At 46.3% G+C, this 14,792-nt stretch overlaps 1 protein-coding gene across 1 annotated transcript in view; it reads right to left on the bottom strand.

The window, feature by feature from the left end:
- Positions 1 to 900: 900 nt before the first annotated feature.
- LOC117394793 (tyrosine-protein phosphatase non-receptor type 23-like) overlaps positions 901 to 14,792 on the bottom strand; it is a 36,363-nt gene continuing 22,471 nt past the window's right edge. Inside the window, exons 19-25 of the mRNA XM_033993374.3 lie at positions 13,042 to 13,221; positions 6,537 to 8,832; positions 5,984 to 6,168; positions 5,727 to 5,831; positions 3,343 to 3,481; positions 2,751 to 2,864; positions 901 to 2,453 (exon numbers count right to left, since the gene is read on the bottom strand). Coding sequence (XP_033849265.2) covers positions 1,920 to 2,453; positions 2,751 to 2,864; positions 3,343 to 3,481; positions 5,727 to 5,831; positions 5,984 to 6,168; positions 6,537 to 8,832; positions 13,042 to 13,221 — 3,553 coding nt within the window. The 3' untranslated portion in view covers positions 901 to 1,919. The remainder of the gene's footprint in view (positions 2,454 to 2,750; positions 2,865 to 3,342; positions 3,482 to 5,726; positions 5,832 to 5,983; positions 6,169 to 6,536; positions 8,833 to 13,041; positions 13,222 to 14,792) is intronic.

Raw genomic sequence — 14,792 nt, 5'->3', positions numbered from 1 at the left:
TGGATAGTGGATGCTATTAAATTAGCATATGAATCTGCAGGCCTTCCGCCACCAGGGCAGTTGAAGGCGCATTCCACTAGGGGTATGGCGACATCCTGGGCCCTCTTTAGAGGGGTGCCGGTGTCTGACGTTTGCGCTGCAGCCAGTTGGGCTACACCGCATACTTTTACGAGGTTTTACCGGTTGAATGTACTGGATTCCTCTGGTCCATTATTTGGAGCATCTGTGCGACACTCTATGACGCCTCAGGATGCGGACATATAGAGTGGTTGAAAATACAGAGTTTTAACTATTCCATTGGAGACAGGTCAGCTTTGCTCTCGCTGGTTAGCTGCCAGGTCTCTACACTGCACTGAAAAGGACTCCCAGCTTCATTACCAGGAGCTCAAGCAAACTGTTACATTGTGTGCTTCATCATGTTTGTTTACCTATGCTCTGGTTACATAAAGCAGCTGATTCAATAAGGCCTAGTTTTTGTTTTAGTTGAAAAGAAAAGTTAATGCAATGAAGTTCATTCAAATAACCAAAGTGGAATCTACAGTATATTTGGCTCAAAAAATGATCTTGTTATTTCAGTTGAATCGTAAGGCATCATGGTCTGCTCTGCAAGACAGGTACAGGGTGAGCCAAATGTCCTACAACATAGTCACTTCCTTTTTAAGAGCCGTTACCAGAATGTGAAGAAACTAAAATAAACATATTTCTCAATGTCTTCAATCAAAATGATTTTTATTGAATTATTTTAGTATTTCTGAATTTAGCAAAATCAAGTGTTTTATGGTTATGGATGAAATATCTAACTTGCACCTTCCAGACCTACAGTAGTTATCTTGAATATTTTATCAAAAGGTGTGAAAAAAAATAAAAAAAAAAGTTTGGGATATTAACAGCAAAACAAAATTGTATTATAATTATTATTTTAATTATTTACATGTTACTTGAAGAAAAATGATCAGACTAAAGAAATTGTTCACATTCCCCAGTGACACAGTATGTTGTAAAACCCCAAATTTACCAAAAGACTGCATTAGTTTAAAAACACAATAGTATGCGAATAATAATTAGATTTAGCCCAAACATTTTGTAGTGTACAGCAAACTTCATTAAGAGTTGATCTCAGGTGTCTACAAGTGTGTGTCACCCCAATCTTCTACAATTTCACATAGCACAGACAATTTAAATTTCCCTTTGCCTTCTGATTTATCCATGGGTGTTCTTGTGAACCTCTTTCCTGTCACTGGCACCGTCAGTTTTCTGCTCCCTTCCCCCCTTGTAACCCGGTTTCATTCCCTGGTCTATGAAATTCACAGCACTGGTGCCTGACCCAGGTGGCCGTGCCTGCTTGAGTGTCTGATAGTGAGTGAGTGTGTGCATGCACAAAAACAAACTACTGCTACTGGCTGTGTGAGTGAACTTCTTCAGTGAATACACAGAAAACCTGCCCAGAAACATCAATGACACAATGAACACGAGTTGCAGGAAACTCTGACAAACTGGAATGCATGCTGACAACAAAAGAGAACAATTAAGAGAGGCAAATTCCAAATAATAAAAAATAAAGTACCACCAGAAAAGCACAGAAAAAGCCTTTGGGTATATACACAGTAATACAATTTAAAGGAATGCAGAATCCAGAATACCAGCTCTTTAGGTAATTAGTACAATACAAGGAGCAGAAGCGGACTCAGCAGCCATGTGTTGTAAGAGTATAAGAGCTCTGCTATTCTGTGCTCTGCTAACGTCAGGGTGGAGGCATGGGGAGGGAGGGTTGGTTCTTGCAGCAGGTAGAGTTGTGGTACAGCTAGCCGATCAGGGTTAAGGTACAGAGTGAATCCCATGCTCTGGAGCATGTTGCTGCCCTGCCTGCTCCAGCGTGGTTCAGGGAGGGCTGGATTGCTGCTGGCTTGGGTGGTCCGGGCTCAGGTCTTGTTGAGGGTCCAGAGAGGGTCGAGTGAGCTGAAGGGGTCGTCCCCCGAGGGCACCCCCTGCAGGCCCTGTCCGTTCTGCGGCTGAAGGAAGCAGTGCTTGTTGATGCGCTGCTTTCCCTTTGAGGCGGCGTCTAATGTGAATGCCTCTGGCGTGAGGGAGGCCAGCAGGTCCAGTGAGGAGGAGCTGACAGGGTCTGGGGCTGGGGCTGGGGCCAGGTCTGGCTCTGGCTGGGGATGCTCGGTGGTAGTGTTGTTGTTGACATGCCCCTCGATCTCTGTTGGAGGTGGTGTGGCACTGCTGCTGTCAGGTGGGGAGGTGGTAGTGAGATCAGGCTGGAATGGGATCACAGGGAAGGCAGGCAGGCTGGGCTGGGCAAGGGGCAGGGAGTCCAGGTCGCTGAAGTCCAGGCTGTGTTCGCAGGAGGAGGGGGGTCTGATGCTCATTTTGGCGATGGTGGCCTGGATGGAGCTGATTGGCATGTCCCCTCCCAGCACAATATCCTGGGACTCTTGGCGCGAGTACGGCTAAAACAGCAGTGGAACAAAATTGAAATGTATTATTAAAAATTGTGCTATTAATGTATAGGTTACAAAAACATACAGAAGGATCAAACTTTGGGGGGGGGCATGTGTTATCAAACATACAACTATATTCATGCAGCTTTTTTTTAAAATTAGAACTAAATAATAATAAAAAGAAATCCAGAATTGCTGCTAATTAAGTTGCAACCCCAATTACACCTCCAGCTACAGGATGAACTGGAAGACACGATCTGTGATGTGACAGAGCTTCTATTTGGTCAGTACAGAGTTTTGTGGCACCTTTGTAACTGCACTGTTGGTGGTCTTGCTGCAGGGGGCGGTAGAGACTCCATGGCGCTGCAGGACCTGTTCAGCATGTTTCAGGACTGTCTCGTAGCAGAACTTGAGGTGGAACTGCAACAGAAACAGAAACACAGGCTCTGTGTGATACTGTTCATTGGAACACATCCATGAAAGAATGGGACAGGGCAAAACTGAAAGGCATGGTTACAGATTCCTAAATAAGAAACAGGGACTGTGTTTACGTTGTTTGTGTACCAAAATTATATTTGTACACACGATGATACACCTGTATATGTATGAATTAAAAACTCTAAACTAATAGCTATAAAACCAACCATACATCTAGTAACACTGGTTTAAAGGATAATTTTATTTTTATAAGAATTGTTTTGTACACATGTTCTAATAAAACTTAGTCTTGCAGTCAAAAGTATTTGAGTCGAATTCTGACACACAAAGGTTTTAAAACCTCTAGGATATATTGTAAATGCATCAAATTGATACTTAAGCAAATGGAACACTAGGCAACTTTCAGGCAACTTTGGCTGGCAACATCCAAAGCTGTGATGTGTCAGATCAGATGGCTCACCTTGTCCTGTAGCATGTTCTTCCTCTGTTGCCTCATCTTCCTCACCAGCAGTGGCAGGTCTGGGATGGCATTGCCAGCCTCCACCTCCTGCATGGCAGCATACAGCAGGCAGAATGCTCCAGTGCGACCCACGCCAGAGCTGCAAGGAGACAGGGGGGCTGGTTACACATTGGACACCTTCACGTATCAACTGCCCCACTTCATCAGAGGCATGCATTAACTGGGATAAAATACAAAAAATACAGGATAAGCTTCTGTCAAAGCCCAAAAATAATGTCCTAGTTGGGTATTCTTTACTGCCTAGGGTAGTGCTGCTACCTGTAGTTCAATTTAAAACAGACATGCAATGGCTGAATCACCAGTAGTACTAATACTAGTAGTAGTAGTAGTCGTAGTAGTAGTAGCCGATTGTAGACTAGTCCAGCTGTCAGAAGTCGGCTGGAGAAAGGATTCAATTTAGCATCCTCAACAAAAGGATACTAACAAGGTCTGCCAATTAACTAATTTTAACTAAAAGAAAATTGTTAAAAAGGGCTGCAAATTAAATTTTAAAAAAGGGTGGGGCTGGTACAGAACACGACACTTAAAGAACACTGGTCAACAAAAGCTGTCATGTTGCCAGCGGACTCCGCGTGGGCGCGCTCTAAAGAAACCCGGGAACGGACCAGGGCCCTGAACATGGCCCCACAGTCAGAGAGACCCTCCCCGGTGATCTTAAGCTTCTTGGTCTTGTAAAAGGCCAGTTTAGCAAGAGCCAAGAGCAGATCCATCAGGAGGTCCCTCTTCTTGGTGGAGCCACGAACAGGGTTGGAGATCCTGAGATCCTGCTTAGGTTATTCTTGAGGGGAAGCTGAGGGGGGTCCCATCGCCTTTGGTTTTATCAGCAGGACCAGAGAGCCGGGGGTAGGGAGGGAGGTTGGCTCACCGGTCCTAAGGACCCCTTCGAGATACCTGACAGAGTCTGGGTGCAAAGCTGCTTTGCATTCCTGGATCACGTGGCGAGCCACTCTGGCGCTCAGTTGAGACGCTCTTGCGGTGAGCAGCTTGAGAGCCAGCCACTCCGAGCGGCCGCGATTCAGGAAATCCCAAACTCTGGTCACACCCGCCGAGATCATCTGCTTGCGCACCAAGGGGGACTCCAACACCTGCGCACGGAGGTGGGGGTTGTGCAACAGGGGCTCCTAAAGGAATCCCTCACCCTCAGTCGGAACAGTGTCTCGGCTCACAGAGCATGCTCCAGGTCTTGAGCAGGTCCCGGGAGAAGACCGGCAGCTCGAGGAGACGGATCCCCCGTAGGTCGATCCAGAACAGCTGCTGGTCGTAGCCCATGTTGTGCAACTGGCGCAAGAGGAGGGAGGCCAGCGGGCACCACTGCGGGGCCGGGTCTGCTTACAGGTATCTCTGCAGGGTCTGTAGGTGGAAGGTGTGCACTTGGCTCTTGATGCACACCAACCAATGCACAGAACCCCGACAGAGACCCAATGCTTTTCGGCCCAGAAGAAGTCCGTCAGCTTCCTCTGGACCCTGGCGACAAACTCAGAGGGCGGGCTCAGGACAGTGAGTCGATACCAGAGCATCGACGCGACCAGCCGGTTGATGACCAGAGCCCTGCCCCTGAAGGAAAGCAATTTTAGCAGACCTGACCACAACCTCAGTCCGCACTGGTTATTGTCATTGTTGTTTTAGGTTGGCAGGGAAGGGTTAATTGCCTTCCCTGCCAAATCACTTCAAATGCAGAATGTGCCGGAGCCCGATTGAATGACTAACAAGCTATCGAGCTCAGGCACAGCGGCATTAAAGAGGCAGGAACCTCTCAGGTTGGTGTTGGGTTGTTCAGGAGGAGGAACAAAAGTAAAAAGATCCAAGAAACTTAACAATTACTCATGCTGGATGTGGACCAGCATGATACGTGTTTGTTCAGTGTTTGTTTATTGTCAGTCTGTATTGGCCATCATGCCTTTTGTTTTATTCAGTGTTTGTTTTGTGTTAAAACCATTTATTTTACAATAAATACGCGCATCCGTGCTTCAACCCGCAGTACTGGGTCAAACTCTTCCTGGTCTGACGTCACCCACAAGCCATCCTTGTGACAGGCACCTTTACTGGATTTGTATTGTAATAGAAAGCAACAGCTGGTGCTGTCTGTTGGTATAATTTAAGGCTGAACAGCTGGGGAAACTGCTGTGAATATAATGTTGTGAAAAAGTGGTTTCTTCTGATTCTGAGCACTGAAAAACCTGGTTCTATCAGCCATTTAAGGTCCTGTCCTGTAGAACCAGGTGCTCTCTTTAACAAGTGATTTAACTGTAGTTGTTTGCCTGTAGTATTGATCAGTGTTGCACAGTACCTAAAGCAAGCTTTGTGGACAGAACTGCTGCTCTTACCTGCAGTGCACCACGATGGGAGTGTGAAGGGGGCGCTGGTGCAGGTAGTGTCCATGGACCTCCTGGATGAATCGGATCAGGTTGCTGTTACTGTCCGGGAGAGCCCTACAGGGTGAAAAAAAAAAAGTTTTTAATGACTGTATATCCTGCTGTCCCCACCAGCCAGCCAGTTAGAATGTGTCATTTATATCATTATCAGAGTATGAATACACACAGGTACTGTGGTTTGTGCATAGTGCAGAGTGTAGTGTACTCACATCTCAGGCCAGGATGTGAACTGCAGGTGGATGACGGTGCGCTTGAGGCTCTGGTCGCGGTACTGCAGCCCAATCATTCTCTCGATGTGAGTGGGGGTCACCTTGAGGGTAGTGAGGGTCAAGGTAATGGGCCCTTGGGACACCTGCTGCCCACGCTCAACGGGGAAGTACCGCAGAACCTTTTGCTGAAAGGAGAGCAGGACAGCAAGAACCTCAATAAGACCAAAACCTTTACCCTGGGCAGCAGATTCACTTCTCCCACATGGAAAACTAAACCCCATTCTTGAATTTCTGGAATGTCTAATCTTCCATGTCCTTGCATAAAGGGAGAGAACATATATTGCACTGCATGAATTCGAAGGTTGATTATGATATTATACTGTCTTTACACATTTGTGTTATAATATAAATGGAGAAAATAATTGCATAGCAGTTTCAGCCATTAAAGGTTTGACTATTGTAAATTACCCATACAAAAGGTGTGTCTTAATTAAGTCTTTAATTCTACCCTGCAGTGTGTCAGGCTTACAGTAACCCCAGGTGTGGCTCTCACCTTCTCCAGCTCCTGCTCAGACACCAGCATGACGACGAGGGAGACTTTCTGCTCGTAGATCATGAGCCAGAAGTCTGCAGCTGTGCCGATGAGGGGGGCCTGGGTGGCAATGACGCGGGGGCAGTATGGGGACAGCTCCTCCACGGTGCTGGCATTGATGTAGTCATCCTTGCCGGACTGCAGCACCACACGGTTGCGGTCGTAGGGCATGATGTCCTGGTGGCGGTTCTTCATGCTGTAGCAGCGGGCGATGGCAATGGAGAGCTGCCGCGCATCCTTTTCCTGCAGGTCCTGGAGCTCCTTCCAGCAGGCATCCAGTTCCGAGGGGCCCTGCCCTGGCCTCTCCAGAGCCTCCACCACTGCCCGGTACCGCTCCAGCTCTGCCCACAGACGGGTCACACACTCAGGGGCCTGGTATGGGTCCCCCTCAATCAGACGTACCCCCTCGGGCTTCTTTTTGCGCTGCCCATCCTGGGGGTCCGCCTTGGTGGGCAGGAGCACGGCAGCAGCTGCCTTGGGGCCCCCGTGCTGGCTCTCAGGGCTGGAGGAGAGCAGGTCATCGGTGGTGGAGCTCTGGAACAGCACCTCTGAGCAGCTGGAAGGGGCTGGGGAGGAAGATGCAGCAGGGAGAGAGGGTGTGAGGGAGGGAGTGGGTCTCTGGGGGATCAAGCCCAGGGAGGGGGGGCCGGGAGAGGGCTGGGGGGAAGGAGAAGGGGCTGGAGAGGGAGGGATCACATTGGGAGGAGGTTGCTGGGGTATTTGAGTGGCGGGGGACGGAGGGAGACCATGTTGGGTGTGGGGGAGAGGGTGGGGCGCCAGGGTACCCTGGTGCTGCAAGGGGGCAGGAGGGTAAGGCATGGTTGCTACAGCAGGGCCAGTAGAGGAAGCAGGGAGCAGGGGGTGGGCAGTGGAATGGTGAGGCAGCAGGGGTTGTGCTTGTTGAGGTAGAACTGTCTGAGGGGTCTGGTGGGGGTAACACATGGCCCCCGAGTGTGGGGGTAGTGCATGCTGGGGCATCTGAGGGTGCATGTGAGGCTGGGAGGCAGAGGGCACACGAGGCTGGGCTGGGATGGAGGCTGGGGGCAGGTGAGGCTGAGAGGGGTGAGAGGCAGGGAGCAGGTGGGGTTGTGAGGATATGAAGGCAGGAGGGAGGCGAGACTGCGGGGGGAGGTAAGGCTGTGGGGGGAGCACTGCTTGCATGCGGAGCTGGTCAGGAAAGGCAGGCTGCTGCGTGGGGAGGTGGGAAGGAGTCTGGAAGTGAGGGGGCAGCTGCTGTCTCTGCTGGGGCAGGTACTGTGGGTAGTGTGGGGGCTGAACAGCGGGCCTGACTGAACCGTGAAGCTCTTGGCCTGGGTGCTGCTGGGGTTGGTAGGGGTGCTGCATTTGCTGCTGCTGCTGCTGCTGTCCCATACTGGGTGGGAACTGTGCGCGAGGATGACCAAAGTGCTGTGGCTGTGGGTAGGGAGGATACTGCCCCATAGGTGGTACTCCATACCCCCCAGTAGTGGGTATCTGCTGCCTGGGTGGTTGCATGCCACCTATGGGGGCTTCTTGTGGAGGCTGTCCTGGGTGCCCTCGAGAAGTGAAGCTGGAAATGGGCGTCTGTATGCTGTCCACAGTGGTGGTGGAAGGCCTGACCCCTGGCCCTCCCACAGCTACCCCAGATAACTGAGGTTGCCCAGGCTGACTCACCATAGCTGGCCGAACAGAAGTGCCAGTACAGGGTGTTGGGGTCTGTCCTCCTTGCGGACCCATCCCGTAGCCTGGCGCAGGGGGTACGTACTGGGGACGCATGCCTCCAAGATGCTCTGCTGTGAAGGGGGGCTGATGTTGAGGTACAGCATAGTGCGGAGGTAAATGCCCCCTGGCAGCGGGGTACCCCTGGGCAGGGGTGCTGTGCGGGGGCATGGCTTGATGTTGAGGCAGCCCGCTGATGGTTGGGTAGTGGGGCAGCCTGGCCATGACATCGGGAGGAATCATGTGAGCTGGGAAGCGAGGCTGGTTGAACATGGCGGCCCCAGGCCAATGCAGGGGGGGCTGGAGAGGGGGACTGGCCGTACCGCCGGGGAGAAAGGCCTCTGGATGAGGGGCTCGTACCCCAGGGAAGGAGAGGGTGGGGTCGGGGGGAAGGCTGCGTAGCTCCTCTGGCAGGTCCCCCCCCAGAGCCAGAACAGCCGCGTTCAGCTGCTGCAGCTCAGTGTCATCCAGGCTGGAACCCGAGTCCAAGTCTGACGGCTTCTTCTGCAGGGGGGGCTTGGGGGCCGTGGGGCGAGGAGGGGGCTTCTTCTGCATCTCCCTGATAAGACAGAGAAAGAGGGGGGGGGATGTTAGAGGCTGTTAACTTGTAACAAATAAAAGGGCTGGAGCTATTAGGGTTTTTTGGTGTAAAAAAATGTATTAAGTTACGGAAAAAGTGTAGTATTCACATCAAGTAGTTTCTACGCCCAATGCTTTTGTTTTAAACGCAGTGCTATAGAGCTGTCGACAGGCATCTCATGTTTATGTCTTATAGTGTTCAATTAGCAATAGCTGAGGCCAGTTTATAACAAGGAGTTGGTATTCAATTTCAGGATTTCACGGGAACCAAACTAGAGTGCAGATGGATACACGCAGAACATACAAACCACTGCCATAGACAGTTAAAGATAACAGTTCACTGAATCATAAAAATATGTCCGATGAGAATTAAACTGCAGATCAAGGACCAAGGAACAGCATCTGCTGTAGAAAGAAACACCACATGCCGACTGCTGAATTTACACAAAGCTCGTTACGATAAAAACAAATCTAGATGCTTTATTCCCATCAGCACAAACCTGCTTTAATAAACTCAACCCTGCAGCATATGCATGGTTTTTAGTATCAGTGTAAGGAGAGCAGTACAGTGGAGATTTTCAAACTTATTAAACCATTTTTTTTTTTTTTTTTTTTTTTACAAAAAATCAGGAGCTTGTTTCATTTGACTCCTATTATATTGTCCATCCATCCATTATCTCTAACCGCTTAATTCTATAGAGGGCTGCGGTGAGCCGGAGCCTAACCCAGCAGACACAGGGCACAAGGTGGGACTACACCCTGGACAGGACTCCAGTCCATCGCAGGGCAACTATGGGGCAATTTAGAGAGGCCAATCCACCTAGCCAGCATGTCTTTGGACTGTGGGAGGAAACCAGAGTACCCGAAGAAAACCCACACGAACACGGGGAGAACATGCAAACTCCACACAGACAGACCCCTGAGGCCGGAATCGAACCCAGGTCCCTGGAGCTGTGAGGCAGCAGCGCTAACCACTGCACCGCCTTTCCTATTACATTGTGGTCAGGACATTTTAATTTGATGATAATAAGCGGAGTGTGATATTGACCGGATATTTGACTGTATATCGTATACACACACACACACACACACACATACAGTGCCTTGCAAAAGTATTCAGACCCCTGAGCAATTCTATCATATTACTGAATTACAAATGGTACATTGAAATTTCGTTCTGTTTGATATTTTACTTTAAAACACTGAAACTCAAAATCAATTATTGTAAGGTGACATTGGTTTTATGTTGAAAAAAAAAAGAAATATCTTGCTTGCATAAGTATTCAACCCCCACACATTAATATTTGGTAGTGTCGGAGTGATTTTGGCCCATTCTTCTTGGCAGATTTGCTCCAGGTTGTTCAGGCTGGTTGGACAACGCTTGTGGACCGCAATTTTCAAATAGTGCCACAGATTCTCAATGGGACTGAGATCAGGACTTTGACTGGGCCACTGTAGGACATTCACCTTTTTGTTCTTGAGCCACTCCAATGTTGCTTTGGCCTTGTGCTTGGGATCATTGTCCTGCTGATAGGTGAATTTCCTCCCAAGCTTCAGTTTTTTAGCGGACTGAAGCAGGTTCTCTTGCAGTATTTCCCTGTATTTTGCTCCATCCATTCTTCCTTCAATTTTAACTAGATGCCCAGTCCCTGCTGATGAGAAGCATCCCCACAGCATGATGCTGCCACCACCATACTTCACTGTAGGGATGGTGTGTCTTGAGGCATGGGCAGTGTTAGGTTTGCGCCACACATAGCACTTTGAGTTTTGGCCAAAAAGCTCTATCTTGGTCTCATCTGACCACAAAACCTTTTCCCCACATCGCAACTGGGTCACTCTCATGCTTTCTGGCAAACTCCAGACGTGCTTTCAGATGGTACTTTTTGAGCAACGGCTTCTTTCTTGCCACCCTCCCATACAGGCCAGTGTTATGCAGAGCTCTTGATATGGTTGACTGGTGCACCGTTACTCCACTCCCAGCCACTGAACTCTGTAGCTCCTTCAAAGTGATTGTTGGCCTCTCTGTGGCTTCTCTCACAAGTCTCCTTCTTGTTTGAGTCTTGAGGGACGGCCTTTTCTTGGCAGTGCCTGGGTGGTGTGATGCAACTTCCACTTCCTGATTATTGATCCAACTGTGCTCACTGGGATATCCAAACACTTGGATATTATTTTGTACCCTTTCCCTAATCTATGCATTTGTATTACTTTATCTCTAACTTCTGTAGAATGCTCTTTGGTCTTCATTTTCCTTCAGATTCACAGCCTGACCAATGATCCTTCAACAGAGGGGTTTTTATCCAGAAAATGTGACAGCAACTTTAATGGTTCACAGGTGGAGGCCAATGGTAAGGTAATTGTGTCCTCGTTAGGGCAATTTCTTTCATCGGTGTAAACTGGGAGCTTCCACAGCACAGGGGTTGAATACTTATGCAAGCAAGATATTTCAGTTTTTTATTTTTCTTAAAAATATTTCCCAACATAAAACCAATGTCACCTTACAATAATTGATTTTGAGTTTCAGTGTTTTAAAATAAAATATCAAACAGAACGAAATTTCAATGTACCATTTGTAATTCAGTAATATGAGAGAATTGGTCAGGGGTCTGAATACTTTTGCAAGGCACTGTATACTGTGGTAACCAGTGCGCCAGGATAAGCTGCGTACTGAGTGTTTTAAGCATTGAAAAAATATAAAGTATGCATGATATTTAAATTGAATGCATAACAAATACGCAGAGCAATTTTGCTGCAAAGATTTAGTTTGCGTGTTATGAAGCTTCTTGTACTTGGTTGGTTCCCGGCATCTCAACGGTCAATTATGAATATACTGCATGCAGTCACTAGAGAAATGACGGGACAGCTTGTAGCCTGTCTGGGTAAGTCCAGGTTTTCAATAAAAATAAAAAATAAAAACCTACAATTGATTCCACTCACTTGCAGTGTGTGTTTGTGACTGGTGAATAAGTGACTGGAGTCTTAGCCCCCCTCAACCTACCCTACCAATGTATCCATCTGTCAACTTTTTTTGGCAGGTAAATCTATATAATAAATACAATACTCTGTGTTTTGAGCTATAGCAAGGTGATCAAATCAGGAATACAATATTGTTTTGAGAAATATATTCCCATAAGCTAGCATTAAGGTATATACAGTATTTATTAACAGTACTCATGACAAAATGAAGGCTTACAAAAAATGGAGAAATACTACTGTAAATGACTAATTCAATAAAATGATTTAAACTTTGGCATTCTGTATTTTACCATGCCAAAAAGCTGAAAAAAGGCATAGCAATTTTAACTTATAGCAACACCTATGTATTTTAATACCGAGATGTATGTTATTGATATTTATACCTGCAGTTCACATGACATTGCACAAGTAAGCTGACAATGTTGTTACTAATGATTATTTCACACATGGAGTTTGTACAAATAAATATATTTACTGACCTAATAAAAGTCTGAATGCTGTAAATAACATGTTTAAACAAAACTACTTTGAGAATAAGAAGGCTATCCCATTACAGTTGCTCTGCTAATTGAAACAAACAGTTTCCTTCAAAACCATTATCAAAATACAGTACCAGTTCACAAAAAGATATTTATCAGACACTTTGCTAAGGCAGCAAGTATCATCGCTTGGTTTAGAAGCATGTTTGCAGAAGAACATTTTATTTGATTTATTATAATTATTTTATTAATTGTAATACTGATGTTTTATATTTTACATTAATTATTAATTTTGTAAATATTAACCTAACTTTGAAATAATTACTGGTCCTAAACAATAACAAAAATAAATCACAGAGTTGTGTTTTTTCAGCTCATCCCAGTCACTAAGGAGTGTATTCTATTATGTAGGTCCACAAAATTGATGATTGGTCAGTAGCAATGTCTTTGCACACTGCCCGCATCCTGAAAGAAGTTTTCTTTATGTAGAGAGCAGTGCATGATTGACATTATTTAAAATATATTGCCAAAACCCAGGTTTATCGGTTTAAAAAAACAAAACAAAAAACATAAATCTTTCAGTTGTTTTCGGTTAAAACCTAAAACTTCAAGCCCCACATAAAATTAAGGCTCACAAGAAAACTTGGAATAAACAAAGTCCTATGCAATATAAGACTTTCCCAGCATTTCAATATATGTTGTTTTACAAAGAAAAACACAGCAGTAGACCCCCTAACCTGTCCAGGCTCTGCTGCCTCTCCTGCTCCCTGGCCTGGCAGGTGCTTTTAGCTCTCTCCAGCAGTCGTGATGCCTTGCCCTCCAGGTCATCGTAGAACTCCTTCCCCTCCTGAGACTTCTTCATCAGGTCTTCATACGCCTCGTAGGAGGACACCAGGGTCTGCACTGTCGTGTTCCACCTGCAGGGAGCAGTAGAGGGTGCCGCAATCATTAGGAATTCCATTACTTCAAAACATTTCACCAGGTGCAAAAACGGATGCATTACTCATACTTGAAGTCACTACCTAATATGGTCTTTCACAAAATTCTTTGTAAAATTACTGCTACAAAAGGTCTTCAATATCTCAGTGTTACAGTAGGTCTTTAATATCCAGAAACCAAAAGGTTACACAAACACAATTAGCACTAATGTTACCAGCTCATATGCGATCCCTGCGATGCTTACAAAAAAAAAAAAACGATATGTTAAAACCCATCTTATTTACTGTTGCATATTCACTGCTGTGAAAAATGTAAATTGGATTGGCTACAGGTAGGCACCATGAGGGCACCACAATTACGGTGACCAGACGTCCCGATAAAATTGGGATTGTCCTGATATTAGGGGCTTTGTCCCGCGTCCCAATCGAGGTACTGTCGGGAAGCCATTTGTCCAGGTTTTTAGAGTAAACGTTGAAAACCAAGGCGTAAAATGTGGAATTTGTATTTTGTCGTTAGGAAATTTTGTATATTTGGCTGCTATACTGTCTCGCGGTGCAACAGCATACTCTACTGGTTTTAGGGGCGTGTTGTTTGAGTGAGTTGTTTGCATTGCATCTATGCGGCTATCCAATCACGTTAACTTGCAGTCATATGATGTGGTATGCGTCATGTGTTTTTCTTGGTGCGTGCGCCTGTGCGTCTGGTTTTACTGGCGAAGTATCATGATGGCTGGTTTTATTGACAAGCCTGTCACTAAAAATCAAAAAAGTGCAAGTACCGAACGCAGTGGGGAAAAAATATATTCAATCATATGCCCACGGTCAAGTCATCCAATTAGGATTAGGACTACAATTAGGATTTCAAGGCCATTTCACTGACCTGTTAAACATTAAATACACCTAATATTTCAGAGCACTAAAATAGTGGTACTTGCTTCCTTACTAAAACAGAGTGCTGTCATTTGTTAAAAGGCAAGCATGCAACATCTCCCAACAGTTGCTGCCGACATTCTATCTGGTGTGGATTTGCCCATACATTGAGACTGTTCACACTAACTACTGTGCAGAATAAATGATTTTTTTCTTTCTATGCGTAAACATCAGGACTTTCTTCCCATGCATCGGGAAGCAGGACATTTACTAGGAAATCGGGTCTGTCCCGACCATATAGGGACTGTTGGCATGTATGCCATCTGCATGTAGTTTCTTTAGGAAAGGTCTTGACACGATTCTCAGCCGAAATATACTTTGCTTGTTTTGCTCAGTCGTCCATTTTTGGTATTTTACGTCTAATGCTGAAAACTAGATTTTAGCAATCTAAATCAAAACAATGCAGCACTGACTTTGTCCCACCTGCTAAGCACAATACAGCAGGCCACAGAAAAGCCAGTACAGATGCACGGATAGGCTGATTAAAACATCGTTGTCAACTGAACAGCAACAAGAAAGTTAACCGTTGAAAGTATATATTTTTTTGAATTATATTTATCTTTTGTTTTTGCCTAAATGCAGTGCACACAGGAAGGTGAAGGAATAAAAAAAGCCTGTCT

Source organism: Acipenser ruthenus, chromosome 3, assembly GCF_902713425.1.
Source record: "Acipenser ruthenus chromosome 3, fAciRut3.2 maternal haplotype, whole genome shotgun sequence".
NCBI classification, from domain to species: Eukaryota; Metazoa; Chordata; class Actinopteri; order Acipenseriformes; family Acipenseridae; genus Acipenser; species Acipenser ruthenus.
Note: the sequence above shows the minus strand (reverse complement) of the source record. Positions and strands in the feature narration are given on the sequence as shown.